This window comes from Canis lupus, chromosome 2 (genome assembly GCF_011100685.1).
Source record: "Canis lupus familiaris isolate Mischka breed German Shepherd chromosome 2, alternate assembly UU_Cfam_GSD_1.0, whole genome shotgun sequence".
NCBI classification, from domain to species: domain Eukaryota; kingdom Metazoa; phylum Chordata; class Mammalia; order Carnivora; family Canidae; genus Canis; species Canis lupus.
The window spans coordinates 16,826,580-16,847,061 of NC_049223.1; the positions used below are offsets into that span (position 1 = coordinate 16,826,580).

The 20,482-nt window shown below is 34.9% G+C and overlaps 1 protein-coding gene across 6 annotated transcripts in view; it reads right to left on the reverse strand.

Moving 5' to 3' along the window:
- ANKRD26 (ankyrin repeat domain 26) overlaps window positions 1-20,482 on the reverse strand; it is a 134,697-nt gene that overhangs the window by 77,651 nt on the left and 36,564 nt on the right. For all 6 annotated transcript variants that reach the window (XR_005355234.1, XM_038529928.1, XM_038529927.1 and 3 more), the window contains 5 exons: window positions 18,242-18,270; window positions 18,078-18,150; window positions 15,445-15,699; window positions 12,541-12,623; window positions 7,652-7,803 (listed from right to left, as the gene is read on the reverse strand). Coding sequence is in view for 5 of the 6 variants with exons in the window: in XM_038529928.1 (XP_038385856.1) it covers window positions 7,652-7,803; window positions 12,541-12,623; window positions 15,445-15,699; window positions 18,078-18,150; window positions 18,242-18,270 (592 nt within the window). In the remaining variant the exon portion in view is untranslated. The remainder of the gene's footprint in view (window positions 1-7,651; window positions 7,804-12,540; window positions 12,624-15,444; window positions 15,700-18,077; window positions 18,151-18,241; window positions 18,271-20,482) is intronic.

The window sequence follows — 20,482 nt, forward strand, 5'->3', positions numbered from 1 at the left end:
ATTGGGTACCAAAATGTCACACCTGAACATATATGAGAAGCCATAGCTAACACCATATTCAGTGGTTAAAAAAAACTTAAGGTTTTTCTTCTAAGTTCAGAACAAATCAAAGCTGCCCACTTTAACACTCCTAGATTCAACATGGTCCTCGAAGTCATAGCCAGAGTAGTCAGGCAAGAAAAGGAATAAAAGGCATTCATATCAAAAAAGAAGAAATAAAACTGTCTTTGTTTGCAGAGGATATGATTCTATATGTAGAAAATCCTGAAGACATCACCAAAAAGCTGTTAGAACTATTAAAGATGAAGGATATAAAATCAATATACGCAAATCAGTTATATTTCGATACACTAAGAACAAAATATCTGGAAAAGAAAGAAAAAGATCCCATTCACAAAAGCATCAAAAAAACCAAAATACTCAGGAATAAATTTAACCAAGGAGGTGAAAGATTTGTACACTAAAAACTAGAAGACATTGATAAAAGAGACACAAATAGGAAGAGGTCCTGTTGTTTATGGATTGGGAAAATTAATATTTTTAAATACCCACATCATTCAAAGCCATCTACAGATTCAATGCAATCCCTGTCAAAATTCTAGTGACAATTTTTTCAGAGAAATAGAAAAACTATTCTTTAATTTGTATGAGACAAAAAAGACCCCAAATAGTCAAAGTATTCCTGAGAAAGAAGAACAAAACTGGAAGCACCACACTTCCTTTTTTCTGTCACAAAGCTATAGTAAGTCAAAACAGTATGGAACTTGCATAAAAGCAAACATAAAGACCAATGAAATAAGGATGCCTGGGTGGCTCAGTGGTTGAGTGTCTGCCTTCGGCTCAGGTAATGATCCCAGGGCCCTGGGATTGAGTCCCACATCAGCCTCCCTACAGGGAGCCTGCCTCTCCCTCTGCCAATGTCTCTGCCTCTCTCTGTATCTCTCCTGAATAAAAAAAAATCTTTAAAAAAAAGACCAATGAAACAGAATCAAGAACCTAGAAATAAATCCATGCATATAGTCAACTACAAGTTGATAAGGGAGCCAAGAATATTCAAAGGCAAAAAGATAATCTCTTCAATAAATGATGCTAAGAAAACTGGATATTCACATGCAAAAGAATGAACCTGAATTCCTAACTTACACCACTCACAAAAATTAACCCAAATTGGATTAAAGATTTTAAATGTACAGCTTTAAACCATAAAGCTTCTAGAAGAAAAGAGTGAAAAAGCTCTCTGACATTGATCTTAGCAATGATTTCAGAAATGGCATCCAAAGTACAAGCAACAAAAGTAAAAACCGTGGAACAACCAATGTTTCTTTCTGCACAGCAAAAGAAACAAGCAACACTCCAATTCCATTCACACTGAGCATAGGGGAAGGGCAGGAAAAATAAGATAAAAACAGAGAGGGAAGCAGACTGTAAGAGACTTTTATTAACTGGGTCACTCAGTCAGTTAAAATTGCATCTGCCTTTGGTTCCAGTCATGACCTGGGTCACTCAGTCAGTTAAAATTACATCTGCCTTTGGTTCCAGTCATGACCCCACGGTCTTGGGAACTAGCCCTGCATAGGGGCTTCCTGCTTAGCAGGGAGTCTGCTTCTCCCTCTCCCTCTGCACCTCCCCCTGCTTATCCTCTCTGGCTCTCTCCCTCTCTCTGTCAAATAAATAAAATCTTAAAAAAGAAAAAGAGAGAGAGACTTAACTATAGGAAACAAACTGAGGGTTGCTGGAGGGGAGGCAGGTAGAGAAGATGGGGTAAATGGGTGATGGACATTAAGGAGAGCTGTTGTGATGAGCACTTAGTGTGCTTATATGCAAGTGATGAATCACTACATTCTACCCCTGAAACTGATAAAACAATATATGTTAACTAACTTGAATTAAAATAAAATCTAAAAAAAAAAAAGAAAAAAAGAAAAAAAAAGCAACATAATTAAAAGGCAACTTACAGAATGGATGAAAATATTTGCAAACCACATATATAAAAAACGGTTAATATCTAAAATATAAAAGGAATTCATACAATTCAATAGCAAAAAACAAATACTTCAATTAAAAACTAGGGAAGGCACCTTAATAGACATTTCCTCAGTAGATATTCAAATGGCCCATGGTACTGTTGTTGGTACACTTTCGTATAAATTGGTATAGCCCCTATGCAAAGCAGTGTGGAGGTTCCTCAGAAACTAAAAATAGAACTATCTTATGATCCAATAATCCCATTTCTAGGAACATAGCTGAAGGAAATGAAATCATTATCTCAAAGAGATATCTGCACCCTATGTTTATTGCAGCACTTTTTACAATACCCAAGACATGGAAACAACCTAAGTGTCCACCAGTGGATCCATGGATTTAAAAAATGTGATATATATTTACAAAGGAATATTTTTATCCACAAAAAAGAAGGAAACTCAGCCATTTGTGACATAAATGAACCTCGAAGGAATTAGGCTAAGTGAAATAAGCCACACAGAAATACAAATACTCTATGATCAGACTTGCATGCAGAATCTTAAAAAAAAAAAAAAAAAAAAAATCACAGAAACAGACTGGTGGTTGCCAGGAGTAGGAAGCTGTGGGAAATAGGTAGATACTGGCAAAGAGTACAAACTTCCCCTTACAAGATTATTAAGTTCTGAGGGTCCAAAGTACAGGACTGTGATTACAGTTAACAAAACTATATCATATATTTGAAAGTTGCTAAGAAAATAGATCTAAATGTTGTCATCACAAAAAAGAAATGATAACTATATGAAGTGACAGAATTAACACTATTATCATTTTACAATATAAAAGTGCATCAAATTAATACAGGCATACCTTACACCTACACTGTTTTATGTCACTTATAATTCAATTTGGAAAAATTCAAAAATACTCATATGTAGTTATATGTCATTTGAAAATAGCAATAATCTGATTATTTTATTTTAATTTTGTTTGAAAATAAAATGATTTGGGGGCACCTAAGTGGCTCAGTCGGTTAAGTGACTGCCTTCAGCTCAGGTCATGATCTCAGGGTCCTGGGACTGAGCCCCCTATCAGGCTTCCAGCTGAGTGGGAAGTAGGCTTCTCCTTCTGCCTCTGCCCCTCCTTCCTGCTCCTGCACCCTTGTTCTCAATCTCTCCCTCTCTCTTCAAAATAAATAAATAAATAAATAATTTAAATAATATTTTAAAGGGAAAAAAGAAAAGAAAATGGTTTGGTAACTTTTGCATACTTTTACCCTAGTATCTAATCCTAATACGAAAAAGCTAGATTTAAGAGATGCCTTGGTGGCTCAGCGGTTGAGCGTCTGTCTTTGGCTCAGGGCATGAGCCTGGTCCCAGATTGAGTCCCATGTTAGGCTCCTTGAGAGGAACCTGCTTCTCCCTCTGTCTGTGTTTCTGTCTTTCTCTATGTGTAATGGATCAATGCCATCTGGCCTCACTCACCAACCAAACAATGTCAGCTTCTCCCTCCTGAAAGATAGCCAATATGGGACAAAATCACTCTGATACACATGCCTTGAGTGCTAACCAATCAACAACAGTTTTACTCACATTATCATTTGCTTCAGATGATGACAAACCATTTAATTCTCTGAAAGTCTCCCAAATCTTAAACTCTACTTTTCCTGAAACCCTATATAAGAATTGAAGACTAAAAAAAAAAAAAAAAAAGAATTGAAGACTACTCTGTCAGAAAAGACAGTAAGTGATCAGCATAGTTCCCTCTTATTAAGCAATAAATTCCAACTTCATCTTTTTATTTCAGATATTGAGGGCTCAGAATCCTTTGGAAAGTTTTTAAAAGTCCTACAATAATTTACCACCATATTTCATTTTCCTTAATGAAACATAAATGAAGTTTGCTCTTCCTTTGTTCAATTCTACTATAATTAAGACTAACATAAATACCAGTAAAAGAATAAGTAGCAAGTAACCATAACATTAAACCCCCCCAAATCCAAAAAATGCAGATAGCTGACAGGTTAAATTGTCAGAATGGACCCATGTTAAACTTTCTTTTTGTTTAAGTGAGAATTGGTATTATGTTAAAAACAAGACACACGGGTTAAACTCCATTCACTCAACATTTATTGAATAGCATTATATATGCTAAAATGTTCTCTAAGCACTGAAGACACAGCCATGAACAGAAAAATCCTACTCATGAGTAAAGTAAACATAATAACAATAGACTACCCAGGCAAAATACACAGTATGAGAGGAGAAAAACTAAAGCAGAGAAATCAAATTTCGATGTGTTGCAGGGAAAGGGGTGGTTGAAATACTAGTCAGGATAAACCAAGAAGGGCCTTGCTGAGAAAGTGACCTTTAAGCAAAAACCAGGGAGAAAAGGAGGGAGCAAGGAGTAAGCCATGAGGATACCTGAGAGAAAAGCACTCCAGAGAGAATTACTGGCAAGTACAGAGGTATCCCTGAAGTGTTTATAATTTGAAGCAGGGTGGAGAGGGGGTGTGGGTGGGGGGGGGAAATAGTGAGAAATTCAAGTGTGGCTGGACAGAATGAAAGGGATAGAAAGTAGTTCAAATCAGAGAGAGAGAGAGGGAGGAAAGGATAGGGAGAGACCTGAGATGAATAAGTCATATAAGGCCTTGTAGGTATTAGAAAGAACTTCAGCATGTACTCTGAGGAATGGGAAGCAATTAGGTTTTGAGCAGAGGAGGACATAATCTGACTTATGTTTTAATAGATCCACTGTGTTTAGAATTAGTGGAAGCAGAGAAAAAAGAAAAAAACAAGAAGACAAATTAGTTGTTACAATAATATAGACAACAGATGATAGTGGCTTGGTCATGGAAGATGTGTTTGGCTTTTGGATATATTTTGAGAAAAGACCTGACAAGATTTGCTGACAGATTAGATGTGACATGTGTGAAAAAGAAAAAAGACAGGAGTCAAAGACGATACCAATTTTTTTGGCCGAGCAACTGGAAGAACTGTCATTAACTCAATTAGGAAAGACAGGAAGGGCAGTATAAGAAAGAATATTAGTAGTTCAATTTTGGACATGTTAAGTTTGCCATACCCAATAGCTATCCCAAAGAGATATCAAGTAGGCAGTTTCATACAAAGGTCTGGAATTATGCAGAGAGATTTGGGCCAGAGACATAAACTTGAGGAGCATTAGAATATACAAAATAGTAAAAAACAAGAGAAAGAAGATCAAGGATTGATTCCTAAGACTTCAAGGTGTAAGAGGTGAGGGATGAGGTGAAAGAAGCAAATCAGGATGAGATATACAGACTAGAAAGGCAGGAGGAATCCAGGTGAGTGAATGATATCCTGAAAGCAAAATGAAGACAGAATTTTGGAGAAGAGAGTTTTCTATTGGGGCAAATATTGCTGATAGATTCAATAAAATGAGATCTAAGAAATTATGTCTAGAGTTATTAAAGTGAAAATCAAATGGTAACCTTTTTATTAAAGTGAAAATCAAATGGTAACCTTTTTATTAAAATGAAAATCAAATGGTAATCTGAAAAATCAATTCTGGAGTAGTGGGAGTGAAAATTAATAGAGTGAATTCAAGAATGGATGGGAGGGAAATGAGGATCACTGAGTACATGATTCTTTTAAGGATTTCATAGCTAAGTGGAACAAGCATGGGTGATTTAATTATCTTGTTTAGCTGTAGTTTTCAATCCTTATACAATGATGTAGAATTTTTGTAATATTTTGGAGTTTTTAAAATTATATACATGTAGCACTAATTTTTTTTCTTAATGCCAGACCAAGGGACAACTGGATGGCTCAGTCAGTTAAGCCTCCAACTCTTGATTTTGGCTCAGGATATGATCTCACAGTTGTGGGATCAAGTCTTGCATTGTGCTCTGCTCTCAGTGCCAAGTTTGCTTGTTACCCCCATGCCTCCCTAACATAAATAAATAAAATCTTGAAAAAAAAAGCCAGACCAAGACATCAAATAATTCACAAAATTATACAACCAAAACACTCCTCAAAACTTTTCTAGATATATAAGAGTATATAACCTGATTATCATTTTTCTCATGCTTAGAAAGACTATGGAAAAACTAAGTTTCAATAGCAGTATTATACATTTGATAAAAATTATTTAACTCTAAATTATCTTATACTATCTAAAATAATTAGTCATATTAAAATTCTATAAGTATAAGGGGTTTGGAATGCAGAAAGTATTGCTATTTTGTAAACTGAATTTTCATAAATTATATAATATGTAGTCACTATTGAAAAATTTGGTGTGGTGCATGTTGAAATATATTCTGTTTTAAAAGGATGGATAAGGGGCACCTGGGTGGCTCAGTCTGTTAAGCATCTGCCTTCAGCTTAGGTCATGATCCTGAAGTCCCAGAATCAAGCCCTGCTTCAGGCTCCCTGCTTAACAGGGAGCCTGCTTCTCCCTCTGCCTCTGCTGCTCTCTGCACTCATACTCTCTCTCTCTCAAATAAATAATCCTAAAAAATTTTTCAAAGGAAAAATAATAGCATGTATGCAAGGTACCTTAAAAAGAAGACTCACTGCATTAGCAACCTCTTGGTTTATAGCGCAGGGAACAAATGTTTATATAGAATATGGGACAAGTTGCCAGGTGAAATCTCTTGGGAATGTTCAGATCAATTTGAGAGTCCAACATTTGAGCACTCATGCATTGGGAACCAAAACCAAAAACCTAATAATTAGCAATTTTGTTGGTAATAAGGTAGAGTGCTAGCAGGCAATTTCCTTTTGCAACTCAGCAGATATTAACAGTATCCTAAAGTTTCTGTTAAGATATCAAACTAAACACTTTAAATATATTTTGTTAAACAATCAAAACCCTGTAGACCTAAATTCATTTTTTCAAATCATCACATACTGCAGTTTTATAGGTGTGAAAATTTACTTCCTTATGGATGGATAGTTGGAGTACTTCCCACTTTTTGATAAGTGAATGCTGTAATAAATAATCTTAACATATATGTATATATACATATATAACATGTTTATGTAAGTATTCTTAACATATCTGTCATATTTTATATATATATACTAATATATAATAAATTTGCTTAAAATGTGAGTGTCTAAGTGTTGACACAAGTCATGTTTTCCTCTAGGATCTACTCCTGGCAATGAAACTGTTGGGATAAAGGGACAGCATATTTGAAATTTTGAAATGCACTGCTACATTGCCCTTCAGAAAGGATTTGTCAATTTCTTTTCTTTTTTTTAAAGATTTTTGTTTATTTATTCACAAGAGACACACAGAGAGGCAGAGACATGGGCTGAGGGAGGAGCAGGCTCCCCATGGGAAATCTAATGCAAGACTCGATCCCATGACCCCAGGATCACAACCCGAGCCAAAGGCAGACATTCAACCACTGGACCACTTAGGTGCCCCAGATTTGCCAATTTCATTTAACAACAGTGTATGAGAATGACTTTTTCCTCACATTTGCTAACCTAGGTTATTATTTTTTTAATTAAATATTGATCACTATGCCTGCAAAAAAAAATGGTATCTTGTTGGTCTTCGCATTTTTCTAACACCCAGAGTGGAATATCTCTACTAAAAATATAAAATGTGTTAATTATGAACATTAGATCCAACTAGAATTTGCTTTGTAGAAAAATGATAATTATCTACTGTTTTAATATTGCTATAGGCTTACGCATCAGAATCTTCATTCTTCATAGTAGGAAACAGGTGGTTATCAGTTTTGCCATTCTTTCTTTGTTGAATTAGTCCAGCAGCAGCAGCAGCATATATGTTTTCTGCTCCTTCCATTTTACTACTCTTCTGCTTCTTCCTTTTTTTTTCAATCTTCAATGGAAATTTGATACTAAGGATAATTGTTACTACTTTATTCATTAAAAAGAATTTTCTTCATTAATTATATCATTTGACTCAGTTCATCATAATTTTAATCAATAAAAATATTTTGCACTTCATCATTACATGTGATTGCAATTTTTGTAAATTCTGCTTCATTCCTGTTTGAATAAAAACAGAATTTTCTAAAATTTCAAAAAGGGCATTCTTAATTTTATATTCATATCTATACTTTGCCACCTAATATTCCCAACTTCACCACATCTGATCAGCAAATTTCAAAGAAATAAAAAGACAAAGACACAAAAATTTGTCCTCTTCTGTCTTTACCACCTGGGTTTGCCTAAACAGACAGATTTAAAGGATGTGACATTGTGGTGCTCCAGGAACAAATAGAAAGGTTTCCATTTTTGCATTGAGCTGTTCTTTCCCCAACTGCTTCTTATAATTCTTTTTTTCATTTGGATCCTAGGGCTATCAAAAGTCACTGTTCATTAAAATATGTGAAGCAAAGTTCACCATAAAACAAAGCAGAGCAAAACTGATATTAGTGTAGAATTTTGGGAAATGAGTAATGCTCCCCAAATTTCATATTTGATAACCATAAAATTTTATAGCTAGAGGGTATTAAAAGTAATTATCAACTTTAATTCCATTTCCTACTGATAATGGGAGTAAAACCAAAAAAGGTTACATGATTTGTCCAAAGTTCCTAAAGTGGCATTACCTAGCATCAAAAGAGATGAAACAATTCCTTAATGCTGAATGAAATAAATTACCAAACAAATTCATTAAATTAATTAGCTACACTAAAAGTGTGACTTTGGCACAGTTATTAAATACCTTATTTGAGGATGAGGCACTTAGCTAATTTTTATTTTAAAGGAGGATATCTCTAGATTTTTGTTTATTTTTACCTCTAAAGTCAGTTGTCTCCATTAGAGTCAAATACTGAAGGTTTGCTGTAAATCTATGCTACCTACATGATAAAAATCATATATGCCAAAATATACCATACTTTATTAAACATAATGTAAAGGTTTGACTCAACAGAAATACCTGAGAATGGTGATTAAATAAACATATATATATGGGCATCTGGGTGGCTCAGTTGGTTAAGCATCTGCCTTTGGCTCAGGTCATGATCCCCAGGTCCTGGGATCAAGCCCCATGCATCAGGTTTCCTGCTCTGCTGGGAGCCTGCTTCTCCCTTTCCCTTCTACAGGTGCCCCCCCCCCACCCAGTTGTGCTCTCTCTCTCTCTTTGTCAAATAAGTGAACCTTAAAAAAATATTTTTAAATGTGGAGGAGATGCCTGGGTGGCTCAGTCTGTTGGGCCTCCAGTTCTTGATGACTCAGAGCTGACTGAGGTCATGATCTTGTGGTCATAGGATCGAGCCCAGCCTCAGGCTCCTCACTCACTGGGGAGCCTGCTTCTCTCTTTAGCTCTCTCTCTGGCTGCCCCTCACCCTGCTCACACTCTAAATAAATAAATAAATAAATAAATAAATAAATAAATAAATAAATAAATAAATAAACAAATTAATTAATTAATTAATTGATTAAATTCTGTAAGGAAAAAAGTCTGTTTTTAAAGACACGTAGAAAAAACTGTTGATAATGCAAATATTTGTTACTAAAAATATCTCAAAGTAGTCATGTTGGAATTCTACGTTCAAAGGATTTGAGGAAAGCAGAGAGGATTGCACATACTGAAGCAATAAATAGACTGGTTTAGCTGAAATATTTGTTTATATCCCTTCTCTTAGTTATTGCTTCTTTTCCATTGTATTGTTTATGGAAATGCAATTTATATTTAAGCCAATAGATAAAAACCCTAGACATTGTGATATATTTTTTAAAGATATATGTATTTTAGAGAACAAAAACAATAGCATGAGAAAGGCACAGAGGGAGAGAGAAACTCCAGCAGACTCCATGCTGAGCACAGAGTCCAATGTGGGGCTCTATTTCACAACCCTGAGATCACAACCCAAGCCAAAAACAAGACTTGGACTCTCGACTGACTGTGCCCCCCAGGCACCCCAAGATAATCACATTTTTTACAGCAATATTCTCTATGGTTATTTTGGTTCATGAAGTCACAGGGTGCATAGCTAAATCAGCTTCCCAGTTCATACACCACTTGGGAAACTGAAAGAAACTTAAGGAAAACAAATATATTTTCTTGCATTCCTATCATTTAGATAGCAGAAATAATCTATTTCCAAACACAATTATATATTGAGACAACCCATTTTATACATGAGCTTTCTTCATAAGTGGAAAATCAAATTGGCTCAGATAATTGATAAAGAGGAAAAAACAAAAGAGCAGCAGCTCTTTTGGAAGTTGAACTTTCAGGAGTTCTACTTGTAACATGCTTTTCTCATTCTTAAACCTTTGCATATCTTGCTGTCATTCTTCTTTTAGATATACTTCTGATGTTCTGAAACTATGAGGTAAAGAACTCATGTTTTCTAATTCAGGTTCCATACTTTTATAGTTTTATAGCCTGCATATAATGGCTTCTAGAACAAGTCTTGTATTGGTTTTGTTTTCTTGTGTTTGTAATAGCAGAAGTATCATGCCTTTTCATTTGAATCATTTGTTTCATCACATTGGAGTGAGCAAGCCACAAATCAAAAAGGCTTTCTGGGTCACTATACAGAGGGATATACCCAGTGTCTAATTTACAAATAGTAGTATTTTGGTTCATATTTTCGGCCATCTGCATGTCAAACTCTTGGTCTTCTTTCATTTCACATGTAACTAGTGGGTTCCTTATTTTTTTATTTTCAGTATCATTATAAAAACTCTTATTTTTGTTACAAACATGCTCAATTGGTTTGTTATCATTTTTAAAGTCTGATTTATTTTCATGTAAAGAAAGCTTAGATGACTGGCAAGCACAGTGCAGGGACCCAAAGTGAATGAGAGAGAATGACATTTTTGAGACTAGACTCTTTTTATTCAGGGAAGGCCTGAGATACTACAGAGACAGACACTCCAAATTCATCTTTTTCCTCACAATCAAGTGTAATATTTGACAAATTAGATGGTATTGCCTTTAAGTCTGCTCCTACTTTAGAGTCAGCATGTAGTGGCTCTTCCTCAGGATAAGTAGTAATTTGTTATTTTTCACAAATTTAAACCAAACTTCTGCTTTAACTCTCTGCTAATGAGTTTTACATTATTTTTCCAATCTAATTACCCTTGTTTCATCCACATTTCCTCATACTTTTACACACAAGGATGTTCTGAGTGTACAGATCTATCATCCTCTCTATCACATTCCTTATTCATTTCTGGTTCTTGAGCCATTTTTTGCAGTTGCAAAAATGGAATCCTAATTTGCTTGGTTTGACTTTCAGATGTCTCTTCTGCCAGGATATATGTTTGTAAAATAACTTTATCCTTAAGTAATCAAGTATGGACAAAGGAAAATTAGAAAATAATTAAAATTTTGTTATTTGCTGCTCCCAAGTCACTGGATTATAACTAAGAAGTGAAGACAGAAGAAAACCACAAATCCATACACTTAAATTTTCTCAGGTTTTTTTTTTTAACTAAATAATTCATTACATGTTACATCCACCAAGAAATGAATTAGATGATTTTTAATGTTACAAACTTAAAAACATTTTATCTCATCATATCTTAAACAGTGAGCTCCTACAATGCATTTTAGGGTTTTTGTTTTTGTTTTTTTAAAGATTTTATTTATTTATTCATGATAGTCGCAGAGAGACAGAGGCAGAAACACAGGCAGAGGGAGAAGCAGGCTCCATGCAGGGAGCCCGACGTGGGCTTCGATCCTGGGTCTCCAGGATCGTGCCCCAGGCCAAAGGCAGGCGCTAAACCACTGCACCAGCCAGGGATCCAATTTTAGGGTTTTTAAAAAGATTAATGACTAGAGAATAGGCAAACTAAATTATTAGGAGCCAACATCAATTAACATCAATCAAAGAAAAGTAAATTTCTACATTTTAATTCAAATTATGTACTATGAGAGTGTTAAACATTGCTATACATTATGTGCTTGTATCCAGCTCTAATATCTTGTAATGTCCACTGAGAGTGGATAAGAAAAATATTAATAATACTTACTGATTTCCTATGCTGAAATAAAATAACTGAAAAAGTTATTGTGTATAATCCAACTATAAAGGTCCCATCCAGGAAGGTGTGATTCTACAATAGGCAATTGTGTTGATTTTGTGACTCCATTCTCTGAAGTCAACTACACAGAGATCACAAGGCAGAATAAATCTTTAATCTTGGCATTTGTAACTGGCAATAGAGAACTAACACACTTTGAACTACTGAGAATTACTCCTTGTACATGAATCTAAGTCCGTAGTCATCACTGTTATACTGCTCATAATTTCAACTGCTTAAACATATGATTCAATATTTGAAGCTACCTTCTTTATCATGTAAAGAAGTTACAAAAATGAGAGAGGCTAAGAATATTTAGAAATTTTTTTGCCTCAAAAAAAATGTTTTTGCCTCAATTCCAAGGATGAAGTTTAGGTAACCGTTACTAAAAATTACAACAATATTTTAAGTTTTGTAACTTGTAAAGTTTTATTAAAACTAAATATTAAATTATAATATGTTGATTTCAATATGTCTGCTCAAAGATAATTTCACTTGAACCATGTTACATTAGTAAAGCAGGGAAAACAATATAAAATCAGAAATTTAAATTTAAATTTTTACATACCTGTGGGTGGTTATTTTCACTTTCATCGGGTCTTTCTTGCTCTTCCTCTGATGCCACTTCTAAATCTAGTTCTGCTGACAAATCTATAGATTTAATTAAAACAGGCTACTTAGAATGGTTAGATAAAAGTTTTACCTCTATAAAAATAGAAAATAATATTTTATCAATTAAGAGTTTAAATTAATCTTTAGTTGAAAGTTTACTTTAAGAAATACTTCTAATTATCTAAAATTTCAACAAACCATTTGAGAAATACTAAATGTCACCAGGTTAAAGGCACACAAACATCTCCAAGATTCATTCAGAAATTCATCCACTTAACATCAATGAATAAAACAATCAGAAAGAAAACAAAAATTTAAAATACAGTAGAAACATATAAAATCACAAGAGATTATTTTCTACTTTGTAACAGTAACTCTTAACACCCTAAGCTTCAACCACAGCATTATTCATCATTTCCAAAATTACTAGTACTTTTCATGCCTTTATTAGTGTACCTCGTCCCTATGGGTGTATGTCCCTGAGGAGCAAACATTATGAAATGTTTTCCTCTACTACTTAGCAAATTTATTTGCATCTTTTAGGACTAAGACTGCTATGTAAAGTCATCCTTGATTATGAGTATCCTTCCCCAGATAAAAATGATTCTGTTTCTTTGGGGTTACCTTAGTACTGTACAGATTTTTCTAGTGTACCTTTATCACCTGAACTGTAAACTACTTCTTTATGTATCTAGTTCTTTTGCTCCTACACTGTATGGGACAATCTCAACCTCTCTGAGAGAAGGGGAGGAGCAGAAGAATAGAGAGAATTTTGAGTGGGTTCCACTCCCAGTGCTGAGCCCCACGTAGGGCTCCATCTCACAAGTCTGAGATATGACCTGAACTGAAATCAAGAGCTGGACGCTCAACCAACTGAACCAACCAGGTGTCCCTGTAGGGGACATTCTCTTAAATCATCTTTGTGTAAACAGTCTTTATGTTACTTAGTAATTATTTACGGAGTTCCCACTAAGTGCTAGGGTACCAGATTTAAAAAAGCATGTATATATAAGGTGTCAGGAATAGCTTTTTTAGAGATAATGCCTAAACTGAGACTGCAACAGTGACATCAGACAGATTCAAAGGGATTAGAGGGCAGAAAATGGGGAGAGCATGCAAGGCTGTAGTAAGACAAGGGAGAGAAGCACACAACAGGGTAAACATTTGCCTAAAATACAGGGATCAAAGAGGAAAACATCACTAGCAGTTCAGGATGTCAGAGATAAGGGCAGACAGTATAAAGGGCAAAAGATGGAGAGTTAGGCAGAAGTCAAGATTATGAAAGCTTTGTATGTAATTTTAAGATGCCTGGACACAAATATGTTTTCAACAGTGGTTCATGGTCATATATACATTTGAGACAGATCACTGTAAATGCGGTGGGGAGGGATGAATTTGAGGGGCACTGTAATAAAAGACAGGAGATGAATTAGAAGGCAGGAATGCAAAACAAAGATGATACACACCTGAACTGACAGAATGGTTCCAGAAATATTCAGAATATAAAATTATCAGGGCTCAGTACAGAATAAACCTCTATTAAGTGAATCAACAACAATCCTGGGTCCCTGGGGAATTGTGTTCATGACTTTATAAAAGGCATCAAGTGAAAAGAAATAATTTACATGAGCTGTTTTAAATTGCTTGTATTTATTTTGTGATTTTTCTATTTCACATTTTCTTGTGGTACAGGAGCCTATAGGTGTTTTGTTTTTAAAGTCCTGCTTCTTGGATCTACCAAGCTCATGAAGAAGTAACAGCAAACAAGTCACTTGTATAGGTCAACAACTTTGGATTTACAGCATATACTCACTACTCTAGGAGATAATTGAAAATCTTTAGAAAATAAGTTAATTCTAGAAGAAAGAAAATAACATAAAACTATAAGAGTGAAAAAATATTGTATGACTTATTAGTACAGACATGATCATATGACTGATAAAGGACACTGGATTAACTGGTACAATAATTAGAATTAGAACACATGTTAGATGTGGTTAATCAACTGAGAATCTTAGTAGAATTACAATTGACTTTCTATATATTATTTTTGAATGATACAGTGCCTTAAAACCAATATTCCTTGTGAACTCTTTACTCATTTAAAATAATAAAACAGCACCTGGGTGGCTCAGCCAGTTAAGTATCCAACTCTTGATTTCAGCTCAGGTCACAATCTCATGGTTGTGAGACTGAGTCCCGCAGTGGGCTCCATGCTGAGTGTGGAGCCTACTTAGGATTCTCTCTCTCCTTCTGCTTCTCCCTTCCTCCTCACTTTCTCATTCTTTTCAAAAAAGTAAAATAAAAATAATCAAACAAAGAGATGGACTATACCAACATAGCTGAGAAGAGAATACTATGTAGTAAATTCTCAACAATTCCCGTTACTGCTGGGAAAGTCAACTCCAAAATAAAGTCATAGAGAATATAGGAAATATTTTAATATTCTGTTTGAGAAGGTGCTTTTTTTTGTTGTTGTTACAGTGAATATAGTATGACCAATACTTATGAATTTAGAGCTAAAAAACTAAACTAAGAAACTGTTTTGCATAAACAATCTTTACATCTCTATCTAGTTTTCCCAACTGGTCCCCAAATTCTAAATATAATCCTGCTACCCACTCTCAAGTGAAAGCTGAATACGAGCCTAAAAGAAATTATTTTCTTCTAATTCTCTTTCTTATTTATATGTATCTTCGGTTAGAGGAAGAATGCAAAATGTCTTGCTAAAAGATGCTCTCTTTGGTAGTATGTTGCATGAAAGGAGTCAACACAAAGTAAATTTTGCCACAAAATTAGTTTTGAAAAATCAGAACTATGGTAAAGTCATGAAGAGTCTGAATTCTCTATGATTCTTTACCTTTTTTGCTCTCTCTGTTTTCTGGTAGCTCTGATTCACACAGGTCATGGAGTGTAGAATTCTCTAACAGAAACACAGCTCCAATATTAATATTTTCTTTATCCATTAAGGTCGTCTGTCCAAATTCTCCGGATGTGGACTCAATTTTTGTCATTGGTTGTGATACAAATGGGCATTTATCATCAACTTTCAAATCCCCAGTTCTTTGACAAGTCTCATTACCGAGGGATAAACTAGAATCCCAATCGGAAAAATCTGAAAACAAAGTTTCATTTATTAGAATGTAAATAACAATACAAACTTAACTAATTTGTATAAATTCTTTTCTTAGAGAAACAGTCCCAAGTCCTGCTCTTCTCCCAGACACACTGCTTACCACTCATTCGCAGCTAATTATATTTTACATGTCCTATACTTGGCATTCACACAGATGAATTTAACTCTCATTTTTTCTTTTTTATTCTCTAGTATTACATAGTTTAATTCACTCACCAAGCTCTATTACATACTCTATATTCCATAAAAGCTCTGTGCATTGATAATTAGGATTCTTCAAGGTCTGAATGTTTTTAGTTCCAAACTGATGTCTAACCATTTATTTTATGTTTAAGTATGGCATTTTGCATTCTAAAGACATGAGTTTTATTTATTTATTTATTTATTTATTTATTTATTTATTTATCAGTTTTATTTATTTATTTATTCTATTTATTTATTTTTAAAGATTTTATTTATTTACCCATGACAGACAGACAGAGAGAGAGAGAGAGAGAGAGAGGCAGAGACATAGGAGAAGGGAGAAGCAGGCTCCATGCAGGGAGACCCACACAGGACTCGATCCTGGGTCTCCAGGATCATGCCCTGGACTGAAGGTGGCGCTAAACTGCCAAGCCACCAGGGCTGCCCAAGACATGAGTTTTAAAAAACTTTTAATGAAAGGTACTACTTTAATTATAATGAGATGGTCTTTCCTCGATGAACCAAAATTCTCAGAATTTAATTTTTGGACAAATATATTTATATGAGAAATGAAAGTCTTGGGTAATATAATCATTTCCATGTAAAAACAAAATAAGTCTCAATCCACACTGAGATCCAAAAACTACAGTGCCATGAAACAGAAAATGAATATATAACAAAACTACTGTCCTTGTTTTAAACAAGATTGGTCTGATTTAAACCTCTTAAGGGAGGGGATCCCTGGGTGATGCAGCGGTTTGGCGCCTGCCTTTGGCCCAGGGCGCGATCCTGGAGACCCGGGATCGAATCCCACGTCGGGCTCCCGGTGCATGGAGCCTGCTTCTCCCTCTGCCTATGTCTCTGCCTCTCTCTCTCTCTCTCTCTCTCTCTGTGACTATCATAAATAAATAAAATTTAAAAAAAAAACACAATTAAACCTCTTAAGGGAAAGAAAAAATCAAGAAATGCAGAAATGAAACTTTAATGCCCATTTCATCACAAAGACCCCTTTATCATTTTAGGTCCATGAACCCTGTACATGGTTCTCCCAAATCAGTTCTCCCATGTCATCTGAAAATCCCCAAAGTCCCAAGATCCATCAATTCACAAAATCCAAGAGGTCAAAACTATCTTCATAATAATACCAAATGTTATTTGACATTTTCACTCTCATTCTCTTATTTACAGTAAAGTTTTCTGAAGATAAAATGTGTGATAGCATCACAACTCGCATGATTAGTGGATCACAGCTCTAATGGCTAACAACATGAGATTGTGCATGCTTGTGTTTTAAATGTCTAACTTCTAAGATTGTAAATATCAACAGATACAATCCACTTAAACAGACATTCTTTGGAATTCCCAATAATTTTTTTAAAGATTTTTATTTATTCATGACAGACAGAGAGAGAGAGAGAGAGAGAGAGAGTCAGAGACCCAGGCAGAGGTAGAAGCAGGCTCCATGCAGGGAGCCCAATCTTGGGACTCCAGGATCACATCCTGAGCTGAAGGCGGTGCTACACCACTGAGCCACCCAGGCTGCCCTCCCAATAATTTTTAAATAGTACAAAAGGACTCTAGGCCAAAAAGGTTCAGAATTACTGTTTTAAGATTGTGTCTACCAAATATTAAGATACAACTAATTCTTTCCCACATTTTTAATAATCAAAGTCAGCATACATACCTGCACGTGCATGCACACACACACACAGAGTCTGCTAATCAGAACAAGTGTTTCACTTAAAATGATTAATATAATACAAAGATGAAATGAAGTTCAAACACAACTGACATGTTAGCAAGTGAAGCTTTGCTTTAGGTAATAGAATTCAAATAAGTATGGTGAACAGTGGAAAAGTCTTAGAGTCTAATAATTAACTTCTGGGAATCCCAAAGAAGTAAAGGAATTCCAAACTGGGAACATTAGGATTTCAAAACTTAAAAGTAGAAACTTGAGCTAAAGCTTACATTTTTAAAATCTCTTTCTCTTATGTTTGTAAATATCTTTTGTTCAAACATGGATATCAGCAATGACACCTACCTTATTTATGTCAAATCCTTCAATTAAATTTGCCACACACACACACACAAGAATTTGGTATAAGAAGATTATGGGCATTCCAAATATTTTAGTGTACTTCTTCCCACAGTTAAATTTGTACTGTAAAATTTACCTGATCTGGACATTTGTTGATCTTTCCCTGCTACTGCTTCATTAGTAACAGAATCTTTCACTTCAGTGGTAGACTGGAAGGGTATTGAAACAATATGATTAAGACAATGTATATTTCATACAATCTGTAGTTAGAAATTCAAAATAAAAATACATAAGCTTTACCTTCCAATGAAGATCTTTTCCAGGAGATTCTAAAATGCAAAAGGGACATGTAGTTTATACGTAAATATGAAAGGCAACTATACATTCCTGCAGTTAATATTAAGGTGAATGAATCCTCATGCTTGGCTTTGAAAGTGATTACATTTGGTTTTGATCTTTTGTTTCTAGAGATAGGAAAGTGGGTTAAGACAGCACAAGAAAGAAATAAGAACCCATTATAAATATTGGAAAAAACAGAAATATATGTTCAACATAACATGCAGTTAGGATTTCAAAAGTAAGATGATGTTTCAAATGAAATCACTAAATGTTGCACATATACCAACGTGAACATGCTGATTGATGGGGGAGAAAAGCAATCTTTAATCAGAGGAACAAATGATGACTGAGAGGATAAATGTGAAAGCTGATGGTAGAATGCAACAGTACATCCTGATTGCAGTATGGCAGAATCATTGATACCATTCTACTACAAGTATTTGCCATGTTCTTCAATTTGTCCCATAATTTAAGCAGTACACAGTTATGATGACAGTTCAATTGAATGCATAATTTATTTTTCATTGGAGAAAGTGTTATGAATTGATCAGCCTGGATATACTTGTAGGATAATAGTTAATAAAAGTATTCATTTTTGTCTATACCCATGTGGGCCACTGGTATGCCTACATTTCTTGTATCCTCTAATTTAGCCATCTTAAAGTTTCTTGACCCATGCACGCAAGAAGGTATATAAAACACATTAAGAAATAATGTATAATAAGCTTTCAATATGGAACTATGACTACCAAAATGAGAAAAATCAATTTAATTGCCACCAAATTTTTAGATACTAGAAATCTGTATTTCAAAATCAGTGTCATATTTACTGATAGTAACAATTTTAGCATTTAATGAATGGACTCTATCATTTCTTGTGTTTCCAAAATCAGTCTGATTTGGTAGACCATGTCAGTCTTGAAGAGGTTTGTTTGAAACAGCTGTCACCCCCCAAAATTAGCTATCTTAAAAAAACACCCATGCTTCCATATTCAAATTAATCTCACTTGAATAATGATTATCAATGTAACATATATCTTTGAGATCCAGTAGATTTGAGAAAGATGAATGGTGGCTATGTTTATCCCAAGTCTAGCTCCATTTGCTCTCAGTATTCTTTGTTGAGCAGCTGTGATCTAACCTGTTTCAGTACAAATAAACTCAAGCTATCTAAAATGAATGCTCTAGAGTTTCCTCACCAACTTCAAAACTCCCTAACTAACATAACTTTCTTTTTTCCTCTCTTTCCCTTCACTATCCCCTGTCTTCAAAAGTAATTTCTGGGGGCACCTGTGTGGCCCAGTCAGTTGGGTGTCCAGCTCTTGATTTCAGCTCAGGTCATGATCTCAGGGTTCTGGGATTTAGTCCCATGGTAGGCTCCTCACTCATCAGGGGTCTGCTTAAGGATTCTCTCTCTCTCTCTCTCCCCATCTCCCTTTGCCCCCTCCCTGCTCGTTGACTCTCTCTAACATAAATAAATAAATCTTTTTAAAAGGTAATTTCTGGTCTATGGTCTTGATTCTTTTTGCTTTTACTATCTTTTTATGGATATTCTCCACCACTTCTTTCCTCTTTGTTTAGCAATAATACCTTGCATTTATACCTTCTATTTCTGTATCTCCATGTTGAGAAATAAAAAGAAAATAATGCTTTTCCTTGATCCTGTTATGTCTTGAAATATCCAAGAGCCTTTCCAGATTTCTCTACAGGGAAGTCTACTTCCATGCTACTGAGCACATGACCCAAGGACCACCGACACTGGCATCATCTGAGAGGTCAAAACACAGAATTCCAGACCTGCTGTTCATGGTGTGCATTTTTAACAAGGTCTCAGGTGATTCACTACAATTTGCAAAATTCTGGTCCACACTGAATCTGCTGCCGCATTCCTTTACCTTAACCTTCAAATATCAAGCCTCAAGTTCGTCACTAACAATTCTCCAAAACTGAAAATGTATTAAAAGTCACAAATGTTCTAATGGACTTTTTATCAGGGCTAAAGCTTCCTTGATCTCCCCCTAATTGACCCTGCTCTCTTTTTCCTTCCAATTCTCTTTTTTTGCACTAAATGATACTAACTTATGAAGTACCACCATTTTATATGACATTAAGGTACACATAATTATTTATTTGAAAGGTGTGTTCATTTATTTGACACAGAGAGAGCATGCACAAGCAGGCAGAGCAGCAGACAAAGGGAGA